The following is a 22,310-nucleotide window of genomic DNA, read 5'->3' as shown; positions in this document are numbered from 1 at the left end:
TCCTCAGGAATTAAAAATGCCACTATGGATTTTGAGAGAAGAAATATATACACAAGGTTTACTTTATTAAAGAGCTTTGTGAGCTCAAATACCCCACACTCAACACTGTCACTGACCAAACAAATCTCATCAGATTCTTAAGATCAAAGTCATAATGAGAACAAAAGTCAGCAGATAAAATTTCTTGTGAATATGCACATCTACATATCATGTCCTCATTTCAAAGTTTCATGAAATTCTGTTGTTTGGTTTCAGAAGAGTCACACTGATTAACCATCAACTGTACAATACATTGAACGACAAATCTATGTGACGTATAAAATTTTCTGACGTCAGACACACAAATCAATGAATGTGTTTGTAGATAGATGTTTTTGTGTTCTGTCAAATTGTTCCTTTTAAAATTGTTATACGATGATGACTGATGTACCTATATTTTGACTATTTTATTTATTGTGTCTGTTTAGCAATGGTTTAGTTAATGCCTCAATGTAAATATAACAGAATTTGATGAGACTGTCATCAAAGTGAGAGGGTTAGCGCTATAAAACCAGGTTGAATCCACCATTTTCTACATTTGAAAAAGCCTGTACTAAGTCAGGAATATGACAGTTCTTGTCCATTTGTTTTTGATGCGTTTTGTTATTTGGTTTTGCCATGTGATTATAGACTTTCAGAATTGATTTTCCTCAAGTTCAGTATTTTTGTGATGTTACTTTTTATACAGTAGTACACTTAGAATTTCAGCTCTATATTCCACATAACAATGAAGTCTTTTGTCTGAACTTGATCAATATATACTCCAGTCAGATGTCACATGAAACATATACTAGTGATCAATATCATGATATTCAGGGGATATAAATACAGTATCTTGGAAACCCTGGACAAGGGAATTGTCATGCCATACTAATTGACAGTTTTATTAACAGAAAAGCAGTTTAACTTAGATTTAGTGTCAAATGGCCTAACTCTAGATAAATCGAAAACGTTAACCACAAGAACTTCAAATATGAAGCTGAATAAATTTACTTGAAATGCAATTCTGTAGGCAGCTGCTACATTCTTACATTAAATAACATTTCACTTTGTATTTAATTAAATAAGAAATGTAGGCCATAGAGGTCATCCATTAAAGTTGGTAAACTGATTAATGTCTAGATCTTTATTCAAGGAATAATTCAAATTTCAAAGACATTTATGTGATATAGGTTTTAAGGCAAATATACCACCAAATGGTTTTCTTAAGAGGATAAATAAATATAGAGATGCCAAACTTTGTAGATTTGTAATCATCACACCAATGAAATAGGATGAAACCAATTAAAGGGTGTCCATATCTCTACACCACAGTTTTTTTTAAACAAGAAGATATTAACTATCTTGGTTATACATATATAATGTAAATCACCTAAGCCCTTTTCTGCTATACTTTTCATCTGCATTTGTTTAGCCATTTTTCTCTTCTCAGAAATTTGTTTTTTTCTTTCCCTAGCTTTCTGTCTATAATATACAAACAACTTTCCACGCATTGATGCATATCTGAAATAGCAATTAAATAATGAAAACAGGTGTGGGTGGTATAAGTGATCATTGCTTTAAGTCTTGGTCAGTAAGTCTTGACATTCATCAATTAAAAAAGAAATTACCATACACAATCAGACCCAAACTCAAAGTTTTAGATGTGGTGCAAATGTTTTTTTGAAAACTGAACTAAGAACGAATAAAACTTGAATAGCCGATGTTTAAAATAAAATCTGATTTGCAGTTCTGAAGTTTAAGGGTATTTCTATTGAGATTTTATACAGCTAGAAACCTCTATTTAGATTGAATAATTGATTGTTAGTGTCTTAACAACATTTTCAGCACTCTTGGCTATATGAAGTTGGTCAGTGTTTATTGGTGCAAGAAGCCAGAGACAACCCCTCAACCCTCAGGAGGAGGTTTAATTCCATTTTCTACTTGATTTTAAGTTCATTCTTGTTTATGTTCACCTACTTTTTATGGGGTTTCTAATCCATTCTGTATAGTGTTTAACTCTAGTTATTTTTTGCTTTCCAGTCCATTTTTGTGTATGTTTGACAGAGAACTTTGACTTACTTATTATTTGGTTTCTCATTCTTTTTGGTTTTTACTCCATTATATGTTTGTAAGGCATACTTATGATTTGCTTACAAGAGCTTTTTGGTTACTAGTTCATGCTGTCTAATATTTTTTACTTACTTTGACTTTGGTTTAGTTTCAACCTCCATTGCAGGTTTAATATCTTCTTCGTCTTCTTCTTCTTCTTTTGCTTCTTCTGCCATCAATTTTCGTTTTTTTTCTTCCTCCTCCAATTCAATAAACTCATCAAACGAAACCAATTTTTTTTCTTCCTGTTCTTGTTTATCAAAGAAATTTTCCTCGTCAGGCTTTAACAGAGATAAGAAAGCTGGCCACATAAAAAGAGCATCAAAACGTCTTTTCAGTTTGATATATTCTTCTGACTGCCTTAGGTCTTTTAACAAATCTTTCCTTGGGTGCATCCAACTACCAGCTTTGTCTGGTCTGTGACTCCTACCTGCTAATACAGCATTTACCTTCCTGGCTCCTGTTTCTAATGCACGATCAACTTTATCAACAAAATTCAGTCTTGAATCAATATTTCTCTCATTCATAACAGGGTTCACTCTATTTTCCAATACTTGACTTTTTTCAAAGTAGAAATAGGGATTATATTTGTCCCCTGCTCTTGCCTTTAACAAGTTAGTCTGACACATCAATTCTTCATATCCACGAATTGTTGTCACAGAAGGGGGTAATATAGGAAACCGGTTTTGTCCTTGTGCTCTTGGAGCCTGTTTCAACACTATCACACGTGGTGAGGATGTAGGTACCTTCTGACCAGGCTTCAATGTGTTAGCACCGAGTAGATGAGATTGTCCCAGTTTAACAATTTGCTGTCCAGGTTTATTTTGTATAGTGTTTGCATTTGTTATCAGGGCTGTTGGAACCGGACCCGTAGTCGATTTCTGCGTATTTAGCTGAACTATTTTTGGCATTTTCATTTGTGATGTTGTTTTAATTGAAGTTGGATTAACATTGACAGTTATAATTTTTGGCTGCTGATCAGATATCACATATGAGTTAGTTGATTTTCTCTTCCTATGTGATTTAAAGGTTGACTGAGTCTCATCTGAAGAGGTTGGGGAAGACCCACGCTTGCCTTTATCTTGCCTTAGAACATCACGACGAGTAGTTTCTATGATGTTATTCACTATTCTACTCATACTTTCATCTGGCAATTTTTGCTCTCCTTCTTCAATGGGAGTAGCAGGTGTAAGACGTGTTTTTCTTTTTGGTCTATAGGTTTCATCATCTTCCGTAGAGCTTTTTCTTTTTGTTCCGCTTCCATGTGGTCCTGATTGTACTACTTGGGAAGGTGCTGGTAGTGCTTTAGGGAAACATCTACCCAAGAGTTCATATACCGGTTTTAAAAGCTTCCTCTTTTTAGCAATTAGAGTTGGATAAGTTTCCATTGCTTTCTTCCCGTCTATTTCTAAGGCCTAAAATTTGAAAAAATATTTTTTACTTTTGAATAAGTTAGCAATTTCAGCAAAACGATATGATAAAAAGTGCTGGTGAATTTGATGTTCCTTTTTAATGTATACAAAATACCTTTTTAATGTATACAAAATACCTATCTATTTAAATTTAAGAATAATTGCAGAAATAAATTATCTCCCTTGTATTATTCAATCAAAATCTGGCATTTTGTCGTAAAGATAATAATACAGCATATGTCAAAAGTAACTGTGAACTTAACTAAACACAGAAAATGCTTGAATCATTTTTTATATTAACTACAACACAATCTCTCGTTTAAAATTCAATCTGACAGAATCTTTGTTTTTAAAACATGAGGCTCATAAGAGCTTGCATCACTCACCTGTAAGAAAATACCATTGTGATATCATTTTGTTTTATTGCAGTCAGTTATCATTGTTTGCTTATTTGTACACATTTTTGTATATCTTGTACTGGTGAATTTGATGTTCCTTTTTACTGTGAACAAAATACCTATTTATTTAGATTTACAAGTAATTGCAAAATTATAGAAATTAGTATAGAAATCACTATGTGGTGCCAATAAATACTTGTAGATCTAAACTATGGATACTTTTTATTATCCATTATAGCTTTTAACACAAAATGTTGTAAAATGGGTGAAATTCTTCACTTAGGGGAACTAACTCATATAAGGAGTATTTTTTTAAAATTCAGCCATATTTGACTCATTTTATAGCTGTTTCTTCTTGGACAGGTAGGCTAAGAAAATAAACATGTGTCAGTCTTGTATGTTTTTTTGATTTTAGTTCATTTTTAGCTCACCTGGCCTAAAAGGCCATGTGAGCTTTTCTCATCACTTGGCGTCCGTCGTCGTCGACGTCGTCGTCGTTAACAATTTTTCAAACATCTTCTCCTCTGAAACTACTGAATGGATTTGAATGAAACTTAATATGATTGTTCCTTAGTATATCCTGCACAAAATGTGCACTTCGATTTTTGATCCGTCAAAAAACATGGCCGCCGTTACTTAAAATAGAACATAGGGGTCAAATGCAGTTTTTGGCTTATATCTCAAAAACGAAAGCATTTAGAGCAAATCTGACATGGGGTAAAAATGTTCATTAGGTCAAGATCTATCAGCCCTGAAATTTTCAGATGAATCAAACATCCAATTGTTGGGTTGCTGCCACTTAATTGGTAATTTTAAGGAAATTTTGCAGTTTTTGGTCATTATCTTGAATATTATTATAGATAAAGATAAACTGTAAACAGCAAAAAAGATCAGCAAAGTAAGATCTACAAATAAGTCAATTTGACCAAAATTGTCAATTGACCTCTTTAGGAGTTATTGCCCTTTAAAGACTTTTTTCACAATTTGTTCATCATGTTGACTTACTTTAAAAAATCTTCTCTTATGAAACTGCTGTATCAATTTCAGGCAACTTAGGCTAAATGAGTTTCAGAGTTTCAGAGTATCTAGTATAATTTTATATTTCATTTCCTTGTATGTCAAGAAACATAGCTCCTACGGCTAAAATAGAACATAGGAGAAAATGATTTTTTTTTGCTTTTGAAGAAAATAGGACGATTCAAAAAACATTTAAATAAATTGAAAAGCCAAAATAATCATTGATGAGAGATTAAACCAAAAAAAATCAGGTGAGCGATTCAGGCTCTTGAGAGCCTCTTGTTATGTTTTGGAGTTTAGTGTGACGTCCATTTTCACTGAAGTAGTACACAATTTATTTAGGGGCCAGCTTAGGACCACCTCTGGGTGTGGGATTATCTCACTGTTTTGAAGACCCATTGGAGGCCTTCGACTGTTGTCTGCTCTTTGGTCGGGTTGTTGTCTCTTTGACAAATTCCCCATTTCCATTCTCAATTTTATTTCTAGCATTACTTGGTTACACAAGTTATCAGAAGCAAGCAATTTGTTTTCTGATGTATGTCAAACAATTGTCACTTACATTGAAAAGTAAGGTAGACGTTACTGTACTCAACTGTACTGTGTTTTCAGGTTCAAATTTTGAAGGTTTTTTCCCATTTGGATGAACTGAAAATAGAAAAAAAAAAATTTTAAATTTTAAATTTTAAAAAATATTTGACAACAAGAATGTGTCCATAGTACACGGATACCCCACTCGCACTATCATTTTCTATGTTAAGGGACCGTGAAATCGGGGTCAAAACTTTAATTTGGAATTAAAATTAGAAAGATCATATCATAGGGAACATGTGTACTAAGTTTCAAGTTGAGGTAACTTTAACTTCATCAAAAACTACCTTGACCAAAAACTTGAACGTGAACTTCGCACTATCATTTTTATGTTCAGTGGACCATGAAATTGGGGTCAAAACTAAAATTTAGCATTAAAATTAGAAAGATCATATCATAGGGAACATGTGTACTAAGTTTCAAGTTGATTGGACTTCAACTTCATCAAAATCTACCTTGACCAAAAACTTTAACCTGAAGCGAACGGATGCACGGACGGATGAATGGACGGACGGAGGGAGGCACAGACCAGAAAACATAATGCCCCTCTACTATCGTAGGTGGGGCATAAAAAAATAGAGATACTGTGTTGCTCTCCTTGATATAAAAATATTCATATATATTTCAAACAATGGTCACTCCTTTGTGAGGATTTATTGCTGTGAATCACTGATTACTTGTAAAAATACAAGATTAAATAAATGTGCTTGCAAAAACTATGTAAAGGAAAACCACCACTGAAATTATTAATTATTAAACCTTGAAACTGTCATCTTTTATGCATTAATGAAAACAACACAATACTTTCTAAATCAACAGTATAATAAACATGTCTAGGCTGGATGGTCTTGTGGTACTGTAAATTTAGAAATTATTACGTGCATTCATTATTGCCATTTTTGAAGAGCAGACTAAAATGCAAGATTAATACTTACAATTTTAAGAAAATATGCTTTCACTTTTATTTAACAGATACCAGAATCTAGTTCTTAATATTGCGATAATCATCCAGTCGCATTATTTCTTTTTTAGGAAATTAACTTTGAGGTACAATTTCATAGAGACCCTTAGACTTATGGTGACTTGAGTAACACCGGTATCACTCATATTACAATTCTACCTTGACAGGTAAGTTTGTATTTAGCCTATAAAATATTTATTTAGCCTTGAGAATTGAAAGGTCAGTTTATCCCATTCATACAATAGAAGTTTACCTATAAGGGTCAGAATGGGGTTTATAGAATAGAGAATAAATGTAATAGCAACAACACAATAGAGAATAGAGAAAATGAACAACAAAATAAAGAATAGAGAATAATGCGGTGCAAAAGTATAAAGAATAACTGTGCTAAATAAAAAGGTAACTTAGGTAACTGTAATGCAATACTGATAATATAATGATCAATGTACATAATTGATAAATAATCTTGTAACAGAAAGACTATATAGTAAAATCATTTTCATGAGGATTTTACAGAATAAGATTTATTTTTAAGGCTATTAAAAGAAAAATGCCCTAAAAATTTAAAGAATACAGATATTAAAAAAACCCATGCAGGTCCTCATGTCATTTACATTGTCAAAATATAGGACACATCTAGTCAAACTGGTTTTAAACTAGACATCTAGTCAAACTGGTTTGGTATAACTGACTGTTTCTTGCCCTAGATGTCTATTTCACAGTGACCTTACATGTATGTGTTTGTGCTAGAAGAGTACATTGTACTGTCATATTTATTGATTTTCTGTTGGGACATGACCTACATTGTTAACATGCAAAACAGTGGCTTGAGATTTCAACTGATATTAGTATAATAAATTAATATTTGAAATTTTATATGCTGGTTGATGATGGGTTTTTTGGGACCAAGATGTGTTCTTCATTCTTGTTCACATTGATAGAAAAAAATTCAGCTCTCATTTAAAATATTTTGCAACTAAATAATAATCTGTCAGATTTGGTGTAAACAAAAAACAAGACAGTGTAATAGATAACCTGAAATCATAGTCTATTTCTATAACAGTCAAGCAGATAGTTTTTTTTATATCTGAAAAAAAAAACCTACCATGTAAAGAAATTTGCAATTAAAAGGCCTAAAATAAACCCTAAAATTCAACATTAACAGATTTTTAACAATCAAATCAAGATGCACAAAGTTTTTAGTATTGGTCAGAATATAGGGTTCTTTTGTACTTTAACAATATCACAATAACAAAAGTTACCTTAATTTTGGACAAGGTAAATGGCATGAAGCCAAATTTATCAACTTCTATTGTTTGAATGGGAAACTGACCTTTCAATTCTCAAGGCTAAATAAGTATTTTATAGGCTAAATACAAACTTACCTGTCAAGGTAGAATTGTAATCTGAATGATACCGGTGTTACTCAAGTCACCATAAACTCAAGATATTGTCCAGAAACATGAAATCTTTGTTTATGTTCCCTATTTTTAAAAAGTTAGGACAAAAAAAAAACCCTCAAAAAATCATTTTGTAGGTATGGAACCTTGTGGTATTATTTCATAGAGAACCATGCACTCAAGTTATTGTTAGAAACCAAATGTCTTTAGACAACACAAATGACTATCATACCATTATACCATTATACAACCTTCAAATTTGCACTCATACAAAAAGCTTTCAAATACTATTCTGCACGAGAGTGCACATGCTGAAATATCTAGACTTCTTTATTAAATATTGATATCATGCATATGTTGATAGTCCTAAATATAAAGCTTTACTACAACTATCACATAAACTCAAAATGATCCAATTAAATGAGGTCAAATTCATACAAACCAGACAAAAAATATGTGTACACCTTACAATGTTTCAATACACTAAATATAGTTGACCTATAGCTTATAGTTTCTAAAACCAAATCAAGAAAACTAAACATTGAAAAATGAACCAATAAATGAGGTCAAGGTCAGATAAACCATGCTAGACAGACAATTCTTCCATACAACAAATATAGTTGACCTATTGCTTATAGTTTCTAAGAAACAAACTTAATCAAGAAAACTAAACATTGACAAATGAACCAATAATGAGGTCAAGGTCAGATGAACCATGAAAGACAGACAATCCTTCCAACAAATATAGTTGACCTATTGCTTATAGTTTAAGAAAAACAATCCAAAACACAAACTTAAAACTGAGCAATGAACTGTGAAAATGAGATCAAGGTCAAATAAAACCTACAAGACTGACAGTACATCATAAAATATTTCCATACACCAAATATAGTTGACCTATTGCATATAGTATTAGAAAAAAAGGCCAAAACTCAAAAACTTAACTTTGACACCTGAACCATAAAAATATGGTCAAGGTCAGATGACACATGCCAGTTGGACAAGTACACTTACTATTATTCCATACACAAAATATAGTAGATCTATAGCATACAGTATAAGAAAAACAGACCAAAACACAAAAACTTAACTATAACCACTGAACCATGAAAATGAAGTCAAGGTCAGATGACACCTGCCAGTTGGACATGTACACCTTACAATCCTTCCATACACCAAATATACTAGACCTATTGCTTATAATATCAAAGATATGGACTAGACCTACAAAACTTAACCTTGTTCACTGATCTATGAAATTAGGTTGAGGTCAAGTGAAAACTGTCTGATGGGCATACACACATACCAAATATAGTTATTCTATTACTCACAATAAGAAAGAAATTAACATTTCAAAAAAATCTTAACTTTAAATTTCAAGTTGTCACTAAACCATGAAAATGACGTCAAAGACAATGGACATGTCACTATCCCTATGTCGAGGGTTCAGCAACTAAAGTTGCAGGCTCGACAAAAAACTGGGCTGGTGTTTTCTAAACAAAAAATCAATATTAACTCACAAAAATAAAACTTTTTAGGACGACCACAAGGCTTCCTCCATTTAGTTATATAACAATGCTTAAACTGCAATATGTCCATAATTTTCTTCTCAATTTCAGCTTCAAGGCGATTTTTTCTGTCACGTCTGACAGTGACTGTTTCATTCGGTACTGGGGCCTCTTTATTGGTTGTTTCAAGCAGTTCTTTAACTGAAATTTCACATGGATTTTTCTTCTCCAAAATTCGTTGGACTTTCTTCATCTGCCTCTCACTCTAAAAATAGATAAATGCATTAAGGATCATATTTAACCCTGGCATATGAAATCTTTTAATTAAATGAAAACTCTCTTATTTGCTGATTTTTCAGTGTAAACAAAATAAGAAGTAGAAATATGTGCATTAAAGTTATAAAACGTTTCAGTAGAACTATTTTACTTGCACTTTAAAATCAATTCAATAAATTAAAATATATTGTTCCCTATATTGGTATTCTACCACAAGTGTGTATTCATTAGAAAAAGCGTAAGACATGGGAGTTAATTTGAACAGCCTAAACACAGGGTTTACACTAATGGTCACCATATTAGTGAAAAAAATGTTGCGATTAAAATTCATTATTTGCGAAAGAATTCGGCGTAAGAAATGTAACAATTCATTTTTATCAATCTTGTTTACTTATTTCGAATCTCTCCGACTTTACAGCCATTTTAGTGATGCACTTGTTTCAAGCAACAATTTCTTTTTACAATGGTCAAGCAAAGAAAACTGTTGCTACAAAGAACTTTATTAAGAGAAATCTGTCTTTATCCTCCAACTAGACTGAAAATATATATCTGCTAAACTTATTGAAGATGAATCTCTATTTCAATTTTATAGTATCTTGTGAAAAGTACATGTTTAGTGATTATTTATTGCAATGTAGATTAAAATAAAAGATTTGAAGAATTATCATAGACAGCAATGGGTCAAACAGATTTTTTGTTAGAAAGGAAAATTGAAAAATATGAAAAATGTGTTTATGTTAGTTGGGAAAAATAAATTGAAATGGCGAAAAAATATATTGTTTTGGCAAAAGAGGTGGTGAAAGAGAAAATTGACATGGGGGAAACCCTGCTAAACATGACATTGGCATTGACGTACATTACAATTTATTCCCTTTTTGCAAGGATGTGAACTCAAAAGCTATGTTAAAAGAGAATGTTTAAGAAAATTCTCATAAAAAATCTTCTTTCCAGACAAACAGTATACAGTACTTTAATCATTATAAACACTTACCAGTGATGTGAATGGTTTGAATTCTTGGGCAGTTTTTTCCGGTAACAATACTCTGTCCTCTGGTTTGGTAACATTTATACTTGAAAGATGTTTCTCCACTAAATTCTTCATATGTTTTTTACGAGTCCATATATTTTTGGTCAATCTTCTTGTGTAACGATACATCAGTGGTGGTCTTGGTACAACCAAATTACCTAGAAAAAAAGATTGTTTAAAATTTTTCTTGTTTTGTAAATCTTATTTACATTAAAGCTAATGATATGAAAGTAATTGCTAACAGATGAAGCAATTCAGCTACAAGTTTTAAATATAAAAAAGAAGATGTGCTATGATTGCCAATGAAACAAACCTCTACAAGAGACCAAATTTTTTTTTTAGCTTTCTTGTTTTACAGTTAAGTCAGAAAACGTTAGTGTGTGTACTTGTTTCACATCGTATTTGGTATCTAAGAATTTGGAGCTGATATTAGATCTACTAAAATTGGTATAAAATCAGCAGACAATGTGTCTATTTTGAAGATGAAATTAAGCTGTTTGTTGAGTGGTAAATCCTTAACCTGTGAAATAAAGGGACCAATCTTCTCTATAAAAATATTTACCCATGAGTTTGACTGGACCTATCTTTTGTCTTATACTTTATAACCTGTGAGGTGGCAGGGACTTATCTTTGGTCTAATCATTTACCTATGAGGTGAATGAACCTTACTTCTCTCTCATCATTAACCTATGAGATGAATAGACCTAACTTCTCTCTTATCATTTACCTATGAGATGAATGGTCCTAACTTCTCTCTTATCCTTAACCTATGAGATGAATGGTCCTAACTTCTCTCCGATCATTTACCAATGAGATGAATAGACCTACCTTCTCTCTTATCATTTACCTTTGAGGTGAATGAACCTTCCTTCTCTCTTATCATTTACCTATGAGATGAATGGACCTAATTTCTCTCTCATTATTTACCTATGAGATGAATGGTCCTAACTTCTCTCTCATTATTTACCTATGAGATGAATGAAATTCCTTCTCTCTTATCATTTACCTATGAGATGAATGGACCTACCTTCTCTCTTATTATTTACCTATGAGATGAATGGACCTAACTTCTCTCTTATCATTTACCTATGAGATGAATGGACCTACCTTCTCTCTTATCATTTACCTTTGAGATGAATAGACCTACCTTCTCTCTTATCATTTACCTTTGAGATGAATAGACCTACCTTCTCTCTTATCATTTACCTATGAGATGAATAGACCTACCTTCTCTCTTATCATTTACCTTTGAGATGAATAGACCTACCTTCTCTCTTATCATTTACCTATGAGATGAATAGACCTACCTTCTCTCTTATCATTTACCTATGAGATGAATGGACCTACCTTCTCTCTTATCATTTACCTATGAGATGAATGGACCTATCTTCTCTCTTATCATTTACCTATGAGATGAATGGACCTACCTTCTCTCTTATCATTTACCTATGAGATGAATGAACCTTCCTTCTCTCTCATTATTTACCTATGAGATGAATGGACCTACCTTCTCTCTTATCATTTACCTATGAGATGAATAGAACTAACTTCTCTCTTATCATTTACCTATGAGATGAATGGACCTATCTTCTCTCTTATCATTTACCTATGAGATGAATGGACCTACCTTCTCTCTTATCATTTACCTATGAGATGAATGAACCTTCCTTCTCTCTTATCATTTACCTATGAGATGAATGGACCTACCTTCTCTTGTATCCTTTAGTTGCTTTATATAATCATATCTATATTCCACCACAGGTAACTTAGATAGTGCCTTAGATAATCTTCTGTAATCCTCTTGATTTTGTTTTGATATACCCAGCACTGACTGTAAATAAAAGTACATGTACTCATGAGTCATTTAAGAAATAATTCATGGAAGCATTAAATAAAGGGCTGCGCTTTAGCGCATGATACGCCCGTTGCTCTTTTAACTTGTCTTTTATGCTTTAAATGAATTTATATAATCAACTAGAAATATATATACAAATCAAAAGGGATGTTACATTAATATATTCACCAAAGTTTCATAAAATCCCCCTTTTTTAAGTATAAAAATTCATTACTTAAGAAAACGTAAAATCTAAAATTTATAAAAATGGAAAGGGAGCTTATGTCAATAGATATAAAAAATTTATCAGAGTTGCATAAAATTTTGTGAAAGTGTTAGTTATTGTCCCAAAATTGGAAAATCCCCCCTTTTTTAAGCATAAAAATTCATAACACGGAAATGTAAAATCTGAAATTTATAAAAATTGAAAGGGAGCTTACATCAATAGATATAAACAAGTCACCAAAGTTTCATGGACATTGGTGAAAGCCTTTTTGAGTTATTGTCCGAAGTGTTGAAAATCCCCCTTTTTTTTATGAATAAAGCCCCATAAATCCAAAACTTAAAATCTGAAATTTATAAAAATTGAAAGGGAGCTTAAACAATTCACCAAAGTTTCATGGACATTGGTGAAAGCCTTTTTGAGTTATTGTCCGAAGTGTTGAAAATCCCCCTTTTTTTTTATGAATAAAGCCCCATAAATCCAAAACTTAAAATCTGAAATTTATAAAAATTGAAAGGGAGCTTAAACAATTCACCAAAGTTTCATGGACATTGGTGAAAGCCTTTTTGAGTTATTGTCCGAAGTGTTGAAAATCCCCCTTTTTTTTATGAATAAAGGCCCATAAATCCAAAACTTAAAATCTGAAATTTATAAAAATTGAAAGGGAGCTTACATCAATAGATATAAACAATTCACCAAAGTTTCATGGACATTGGTGAAAGCCTTTTTGAGTTATTGTCCGAAGTGTTGAAAATCCCCCTTTTTTTTTATGAATAAAGCCCCATAAATCCAAAACTTAAAATCTGAAATTTATAAAAATTGAAAGGGAGCTTACATCAATAGATATAAACAATTCACCAAAGTTTCTTGGACATTGGTGAAAGCCTTTTTGAGTTATTGTCCGAAGTGTTGAAAATCCCCCCTTTTTTATGAATAAAGCCCCATAAATCCAAAACTTAAAATCTGAAATTAAAAAAAAACGAATGGGAGCTTACGTCAATAGATATTAACAATTCACTTAAGTTTCATGGAAATTGGTGAAAGTGTTTTTGAGTTATTGTCCGAAGTGTGGACGACGGACGGACAGACGGACGGACAACGGTATACCATAATACGTCCCGTCTAAAAGACGACAGGCGTATAAAAACTGAAGCAAGGGTGGATATGCCTTGTGTTGCTGTTTTAATCCCTGTTAGATAAATCTCAAACAAAATTCTAATAAATCTTTAGCTTGCATTGATTATTTTGTGAATAACCGCTAGAAAAAAATAGGTTTAATTCTTAAACCCAATATTTGCCATTTTTAATTTACATATTTTTCTTGTAAGCTACCGTCAAATCCAAAATTAACATTTCGTAACTAAAGTGCTGCCATATTGACTTGATGAAATCAGTATATAAAACAAAAGCTACCTCAGAAATCCATTTTAATACAATAATATACAAATTAAGATGGTTACAAAAAAGTTTATATTTTTGTGACATTAACCTTATATTTTGTTTATACTGCAACTTAAATAAGTATATTGATAGCTTTTAAATCGTAACATAAATATCAAACTTATTTTCATCCCTTAATGAAATTTTTATGTATATCTCCGAGTGTCAATAAGTATAGATATATCGAGAATTTTATCACAGTGTTGTTTACAAAGCGAAAGAAGCACGTCATATTAGAATTAATAATAATTTCACAAAGTAGTAGTTAAGATTAAGGTCTAATATGGCTCCTATTTTTAGCTTAAATATCATATTATAATTGAATGGCTATAACTAGAATATAAAATAAGGATTTGATGGCTATTATGACAATGAGTCATAGTTAGGACATTGACTCGATAGAAAAAAGGGTACTATGTTTTAACATAGATCTACATAAAAAAAAATCCTTTTATGACATAGTATTTAGTTGTAATTTATTTTTGAAATAAATTCAGTGGGAAAAACTACCTAAAATTTAAAGCTCATGTGTCAACAAGAAGATTGTTTGCCAACATTTTTTTATACAACAAATGAACTATCTGACTTGATTATTAAATTTGCCTAATTTCAAGATCTATATTTCTTAGGTTTAATTTGCCTTACTTCAAGATCTATATTTCCTAGGTTTAATTTGCCTAACTTCAAGATCTATATTTCTTAGGTTTAATTTGCCTAACTTCAAGATCTATATTTCCTAGGTTTAATTTGCCTAACTTCAAGATCTATATTTCCTAGGTTTAATTTGCCTAACTTCAAGATCTATATTTCTTAGGTTTAATTTGCCTAACTTCAAGATCTATATTTCCTAGGTTTAATTTGCCTAACTTCAAGATCTATATTTCCTAGGTTTAATTTGCCTAACTTCAAGATCTATATTTCTTAGGTTTAATTTGCCTAACTTCAAGATCTATATTTCCTAGGTTTAATTTGCCTAACTTCAAGATCTATATTTCTTAGGTTTAATTTGCCTAACTTCAAGATCTATATTTCCTAGGTTTAATTTGCCTAACTTCAAGATCTATATTTCCTAGGTTTAATTTGCCTAACTTCAAGATCTATATTTCCTAGGTTTAATTTGCCTAACTTCAAGATCTATATTTCCTAGGTTTAATTTGCCTAACTTCAAGATCTATATTTCCTAGGTTTAATTTGCCTAACTTCAAGATCTATATTTCCTAGGTTTAATTTGCCTTACTTCAAGATCTATATTTCCTAGGTTTAATTTGCCTTACTTCAAGATCTATATTTCCTAGGTTTAATTTGCCTTACTTCAAGATCTATATTTCCTAGGTTTAATTTGCCTTACTTCAAGATCTATATTTCCTAGGTTTAATTTGCCAACTTCAAGATTTATATTTCCTATATTCATAAATACAGAAGATTAACAAAATTATCAATTTATTTGTTACATATTCAAGTGTAAGGTAAGATTTTCAAGAAAAGCTTGACAAAAATATTTCAATTTCTCTTCCTCTCAGATTGATGCATTTATTTAAAACAATTTCAACCTTTAAATATTGGACCTAATATAAGGGGCAAAATGATAACATTATTTTAGCATTGTCAACAGAAACAAAACTGTAGACACTAGATGTATTCCCTAAATTTGCTCTATAACAAATAATACTGAAGGGTACATTATAACCTTACTTTATCATTAGATTTTGTACGAAATTTTTTTCCAAATCTTTCTCCTTTTCCCTTTGACAATGCTTCCAAGTCTATGTAACCAAGATCCATTTTTGTCTTTTCCTGAAAATGATATAAAAAGCTTGCAAAATCAAAGAGCTTGATAGGTCTACACTACTCTAATGGGAAGAGATTACCACTGTTTCCCTTATTATCAGTGTTCTCTTCCGTATAAAACTGAACTGCCCATGTGCTCATGTTTTCATTTAAAAAGTTGGTTTATGGATCCACTGTAAGACACAAATTTTAGCTAATTCAAATAAAACTAGAGGCTCTCAAGAGCCTGTGTCTGTGTCACTCACCTGTTACTGTATTTACTGATGTCGGCCATCTTGGTTGGTAGGCGGGATCATTAGACACTTTTTTAAAATAGATACCCTAGTAATGATTGTTCCCAAGTTTGGTTAAATTTGGCCCATAGTATTTGAAAAGAAGATTTTTGTACATTTGTACAAGTTACAAAAATGACGAAAAGTTGTTCAATATTGACTATAAAGGACAATAACTCCTTCACTGACAATTTTGGTCATTTTGACTTATTTGTAGATCTTACTTTGCTGAACATTATTGCTGTTTACAGTTTATCTCTATCTATAATAGTATTCAAGATAATAACCAAAAACTGCAAAATTTCCTTAAAATTACCAATTCAGGGGCAGCAACCCAACAACGGGTTGTAGGATTCATCTGAAAATTTGTGAAGGGATAGATCTTATTCTGATGGACATTTAAATCTTGAAAGATTTGTCCTAAATGTTTTAGTTTCAAAGATATAAAGTAATAACTGCATTTTACCCCTATGTTCTAATTTTAGCCATGTCGGCCATTTTGTTTGGTAGGTGGGGTCATCCGACACATTTTTTAAACTATGTACCACAATTATGATTGTGGCCAAGTAAATTTAAATTTGGCCCAGTAGTTTCAGAGAAAAAGATTTTTGTACAAGTTACAAAAAATGACGAAAAAGTTATTAAAATTGACTATAAAGGGCAATAACTCCTTAAGGGGTTGACTGACAATTTTGGTCATGTTGACTTATTTGTAGGTCTTATTTTGCTGAACATTATTGCTGTTTACAGTTTATATCTATCTATAATAGTATTCAAGATAATAACCAAAAACTGCATAATTTCCTTAAAATTACCAATTCAGGGGCATCAACCCAACAACAGGTTGTCCAATTCGTCTAAATATTTCAGGGCAGATAGATGTTGACCTTATCAAAAATTTTACCCCATGTTAGATTTGCTCTAAATGCTTTGGTTTTAAAGATATAAGTCAAAATATACATTTTACCCCTGTGTTCTTTTTTTAACCATGGCGGCCATCTTGGTTTGATGGCCAGGTCATCGGACACATTTTTAAAACTAAATACCCCAAGGATGATTGTGGCCAAGTTTGGTTAAATTTGGCCAAGTAGTTTCAGAGGAGAAGATTTTTGTAAAAGTTTACGGACGACAGACGCCAAGTGATGAGAAAAGCTCACTTGACCTTTCAGGTCAGGTGAGCTAAAATACACAAATTTGTCTTTAAAAAATTATTTCAGCTGACCTCATATTTACCAGTTAACTAAGAAAATATTAAACGTTATTTTTGATTCACATTTCATATTCTGGTTGCTTTTACTGCAATAAATAATCGTAGACCAGTGATGTTACTGGTTAGCTGTTCTAGAGTTTAATAAATGAATGCTGAATGTACTCATTTTCTTTACTACAGGGTTGAAAAGTAATGAGGGTCGGTAAAGGAATTAAGTGTGAATCTACAGTGTTTGTAAACAAGGCCATGTGAATGCCCAAAAATGCAACATGCCCCTATGTTTTTATTGTTGCAAAAAATAGGCCTACATTTGTACTTTTATGAATGATATTATATGGAAAGCTTCTTATTTCTAAAGGTAAAGCAGCAGCTGTAAATAAGCAGTTTTCAAGTATTTTTGTAACACTCAAATAATCTGACCATATTAAGATATTCATTTATTTTTTATATAATTCTTTGCATTTCTTTAATTAAAAAAAAATACTTTTCATGAATACATACCCTTCATCTATGAAACTAGTGTTGAATTGTTTGTAATTGGATTGAAATGTTAAATAATTGCTTTTCAATATTCTAAATTGCTACTTTAATCTTCCAAATTATTATTTTTTTTACCTCCTACCCTATTTTTTTGTGGCTGGTATCTCTTAACAAAAAAAACCCAAAACCTGGAAAGATCAAGTTAATTTATTTATTTTCCCTCCTCCTACCCTAACTTTTTGGGGCTTATGTCTGTAAACCAACTTGCAAAAAACAGACTAAAGTCCCAAAACAGTGAAAATTATTATATGTTTATACACATTTTGTGTTAAATTATTTTAGATGTAGTCAACATTTTGCTTTCTTTAAATGTTAAATTGAAAAAAAACTCAGAAACTTGGCCATGTAAAACCAATTGCTACAGACTAAACAATGTTCTCTGCTTTTTGCAAATACCAAAACTTTATTCACATTGATTTTCAAGTCCATCTGAGAAATTACTAAGGCAAGATGCTCATAATGTTGATTTTCTGTACTGTGGATTAATTATTATTCAGTGGATACAAATTTTTGTGGTTTTTCGTTGGTACAGGTGAATTTTTAAAAATGTTCAACGAATCACAAATCTTCTATTGGGTTGTAGACAGACTTTGACAAAACCATGAAATCAAATATCCACAAAAATGCAAGATTTCCATAATCCACGAAAATTGATAACCACGATAATAAATGAATCCACAGTATTATTTACAATTTTAAGAGTCTTGACCAGGCGGCCCTCCTTCCCTTCATATAATTATGTGGCCCTGTCAGATTTAAAGTACATGTCTTAAGATATTGCTGATGTAAACCTTTGACACAGATTCAAATTAAAACAATCATCATTCAGCTTACATCTTGTGTTTCTAACCATCCACATTTCTCCTTCCATTCTTGTAGTTTCTTATAGCGAGAGAGAACCATATTATCAGTGCGACCTGGCAACCTTTCTGCTAATTTTGACCATGGTATTTTTCCATCTAAAATAAAATTAAGTATTAAATAGGATGGATACTAACGATTCCTCTGTTATTTATTCATGTTTGTGTGAGGTCACTTTTAATAAGTCAAATTTCTATTAAAAGCATACCTGCCAACCTCTGAAACCTTCAAACAAGGCAATTTGTCCAAACAACATTTTCAAGTGAAATATATGACCTGTTTATTTATTCATCTACAAAACACATATACGAGTTACAAGCAAGGTTTCAAGCACACAAGTTTAGAGTTGAGAGGTAACTCAGAGGTTAGTGATCCCTGTGAATGAACCACTTACACCATTCTTCAACAAAGGCACCACCCACCAATATGAATGCACCTCTTTATGGCAATATACATTTATAATAAAAATAAGAATACCTGGTTTTCTAAGTTGTTCTCCTATCATCAACAACTGTTTATCTTCCTCATATGTCCAAAAGTCTGGAGGTCGTAACTTAGGATCTAATGATGACTTGTACCTCTCTCTGCACTGTGGGATAGTTCGGCCAGGTACATATTCAGCTACTTTCTCCCATTCTTTCTCTCCATAGAGGTATACTGCACATAACAATTTCTGTGAAAAAAAAATCCCAAATTTTACCATAAAAACATATATCAATTTTAATGTGTTTCCCCATTTGACTTTGTCAGAGTTAATTTACTCTTAAGAGTCTAATAAATGTGACAATCCTTAAAAAAAAAGGAATAATGGTGTATAGATCTTTATGAAAAAAAAGAGAATTTAACAATTTTGATTTCTTCACAAATGCTTAAAAAACCTTCGATCAAATGCTGTACATTCAGAAAAATTTTAGATTATTTATTTTAGCTTTGTATGTCTCACAAATGTGAGATTTATTATTTTTTGCAATTTTTGGAAACGTTGCACACAAATATTGCTACAATTTTGAAAAAATATATACATCAAACAATTTCGTAATTTACAGTATTATCTTTGCCTAATCTTAACCCTAGTACTGCCAGCTATAAAAAGATTATCAGTTCACTGCAGTGCCATGATGCTAATTAGCCTCTGCATCTCACTGTGCCGAGTTGTTTTCCAGAAATTTATCACTTTTACACCATGTTATTGTTTTATTAATTTTCTTTAATTTCTGAACATTTTAGAAAATAACATTGAATGTATTTGTTTTGCAGAATTGAATGCAGAATTTCATAGTGTAAAATAAGTGACAGTGGATTATGAAATCATTTAGTTAAATCAAATAAAAGTAGAAAAATTATGTTTTTATTTATTTGATCATTAAACATATTTGTTTATGTAATTTAATTAGCACTTAAATGTCAAATAGCTGTTTCAATATTATATTTTCATTATTTCGTGAAACATGACTTCTTGTCAACCCTGGTAATTTGAATATGAACCACGAGTGTGGTTTCAATGTTATTGTCCTTTCCGACGAAAAAAAGTTATAGTGTATCGGTTTGTTTCTTCAACTAATTTATTTATGTAATTTTAATCAATAATTAAACTAAAGAAATCTATCATTAGATCACTGGATTTTGTCCAACGGCAGAGTTTTAACTTCTTTACAGCATCAAAAGCGAGACCATGTGTATCCAGGTTTCCACTTGTTAAATGTCACTATTTTTTCATCATTTTCTAGATCATCCTCATCAAAACATAAAAATCCTTTATTTCACATCATCATTAAGAATTATTTCTTCAACACATAAAAACTCATCTCTGTCCGCTACTTCTCTGACGACTTCCATTGTTTCAAACTCGAATGTAAACAAACTACGAGGTCAAATTTTATTTTGTCATCAAAATAATTTTAGAAAGGAATGCTGGATGCAACCAATGAAAACATCTTTCTACGGGGAAATCCTTCTTCTGACGTAATATTGACTAAAAATAAGAATAGCTGCATGATTTGATTGGCTATAACCGAAAATCCTGACCATATATAGAAAGTCTATATATCGACGACCGGCAATAAATGAAATACCGGAAGTAGTCAATATATCGACGACCGGCAGTAAACAAAACTTATCTAGGACGTCGATATAGGGAGGTCCTGCAGTACTAGGGTTAAGACTATTGATTACTATATTTTTGATACAAACCGTATCTTCTTCATCAGACCACTTCCCTCGTTTGATTTCTGGGTTTATCTGAGCCCAACGCAATGCACACTGATTTGAACTTCTGCCTTCGATAAAATATGACACTAAAATGGAAATTAAGAGTCATATTAAAGTCAAATCCATCTCTCAATCAATGATCATGTTTTCCCTTAATTAAGCTTGTGGTATGTTGACAAATTTCAAATTATTCATTAATATTTCAACAATGCTGTACAGGTAGTGCATTTAGTGTTTTTTGCTTTTGTCATGTGTTTTTAAAACATTTGTGTATTTTGATCAAGTTGTGTTTGTTAAATACTATATAAAAAATGTAAATATATTATAATTGTATACTTTTGGATAAAATTTGTATAATGTTAATTCAAATGTGCTCATCTTGTGGACCAGATTGGGAAATCAACACATAAGAAATTTAATATAAATTAACCATAAAAAAGCATTTCTTTTCTATTATTCAGTATTTAGATCAATTATCTGATACCAATCTAAATGACATGTTTTCAGTCTATTTTAGGTTTCCTTTTATCAATCATTAACATGGACTAGACATAAGCAGGATCTACTGCTATCTATTTCAGCAATGTTCAGAAAAGTATCTTTCATCCCACATGATACAGTAATCTATAACTAAAGTCTTCTATTCAGTTGAAGATTATGATGAACGGCTGTTTAATGTCCAGCGGTGAAGTACATGCATATTTATGAGAACATGTTAATGTTATATTAAAATTAATCCTGCTTTGTTATACACCTATCCAGTGAGCTGAATTTTTAACGTCCTAGTTCACAAAGTAACAATCAGCAGGAAGACATATTACCCTTCCCAGATACATTGTCCTGACATTTTGAGCTGACCAGTCTTTGCTTTTACTCTTTAATGCTGTGTGTTTGAAAAGCAGCAAAAAACCAATTTAAAGGTCAAGTGACAGAAAATAGGCTTAGTCACAGATTTTGGTAACATTTTCAGAGTAGGCAATGACTTACACAGTATCCTTAATCAAAGAGCTGATAGCTCTGAGGTGGAAGAAGGTGAATAAAAGGTAACTTGAATTACCATAGAAGCAGCCCCACTTACCCAGACTGCTTTGTTCCATTATTGTTAAAATGTATTTTTTTTCTTCAAACAAGAAAAGGTCATAAGTACATGGATTTCCCATCCGTACAATCATTTTCTATGTTCAGTTGACTATGAAAATTAGGTAAAATCTTTAATT

General features: G+C 31.6%; 2 protein-coding genes across 2 annotated transcripts in view; both read right to left on the bottom strand.

The window, feature by feature from the left end:
* Positions 1-22,310, bottom strand: part of LOC139511914 (uncharacterized) — a 42,939-nt gene that overhangs the window by 1,941 nt on the left and 18,688 nt on the right. The window contains exons 12-21 of the mRNA XM_071299065.1: positions 21,076-21,179; positions 19,363-19,558; positions 18,859-18,983; positions 15,907-16,008; positions 12,425-12,548; positions 10,682-10,875; positions 9,427-9,679; positions 5,517-5,602; positions 2,224-3,545; positions 1,412-1,542 (exon numbers count right to left, since the gene is read on the bottom strand). Coding sequence (XP_071155166.1) covers positions 1,412-1,542; positions 2,224-3,545; positions 5,517-5,602; positions 9,427-9,679; positions 10,682-10,875; positions 12,425-12,548; positions 15,907-16,008; positions 18,859-18,983; positions 19,363-19,558; positions 21,076-21,179 — 2,637 coding nt within the window. The remainder of the gene's footprint in view (positions 1-1,411; positions 1,543-2,223; positions 3,546-5,516; positions 5,603-9,426; positions 9,680-10,681; positions 10,876-12,424; positions 12,549-15,906; positions 16,009-18,858; positions 18,984-19,362; positions 19,559-21,075; positions 21,180-22,310) is intronic.
* The window catches only part of LOC139511923 (putative protein-lysine deacylase ABHD14B), a 140,412-nt gene that overhangs the window by 116,707 nt on the left and 1,395 nt on the right, over positions 1-22,310 (bottom strand). The gene's annotated exons all lie outside the window — the stretch shown is intronic.

Source organism: Mytilus edulis, chromosome 2, assembly GCF_963676685.1.
Source record: "Mytilus edulis chromosome 2, xbMytEdul2.2, whole genome shotgun sequence".
Classification (NCBI taxonomy): domain Eukaryota; kingdom Metazoa; phylum Mollusca; class Bivalvia; order Mytilida; family Mytilidae; genus Mytilus; species Mytilus edulis.
The sequence above is the reverse complement of the archived record's forward strand: the minus strand, read 5'-3'. Positions and strand labels throughout refer to the sequence as shown.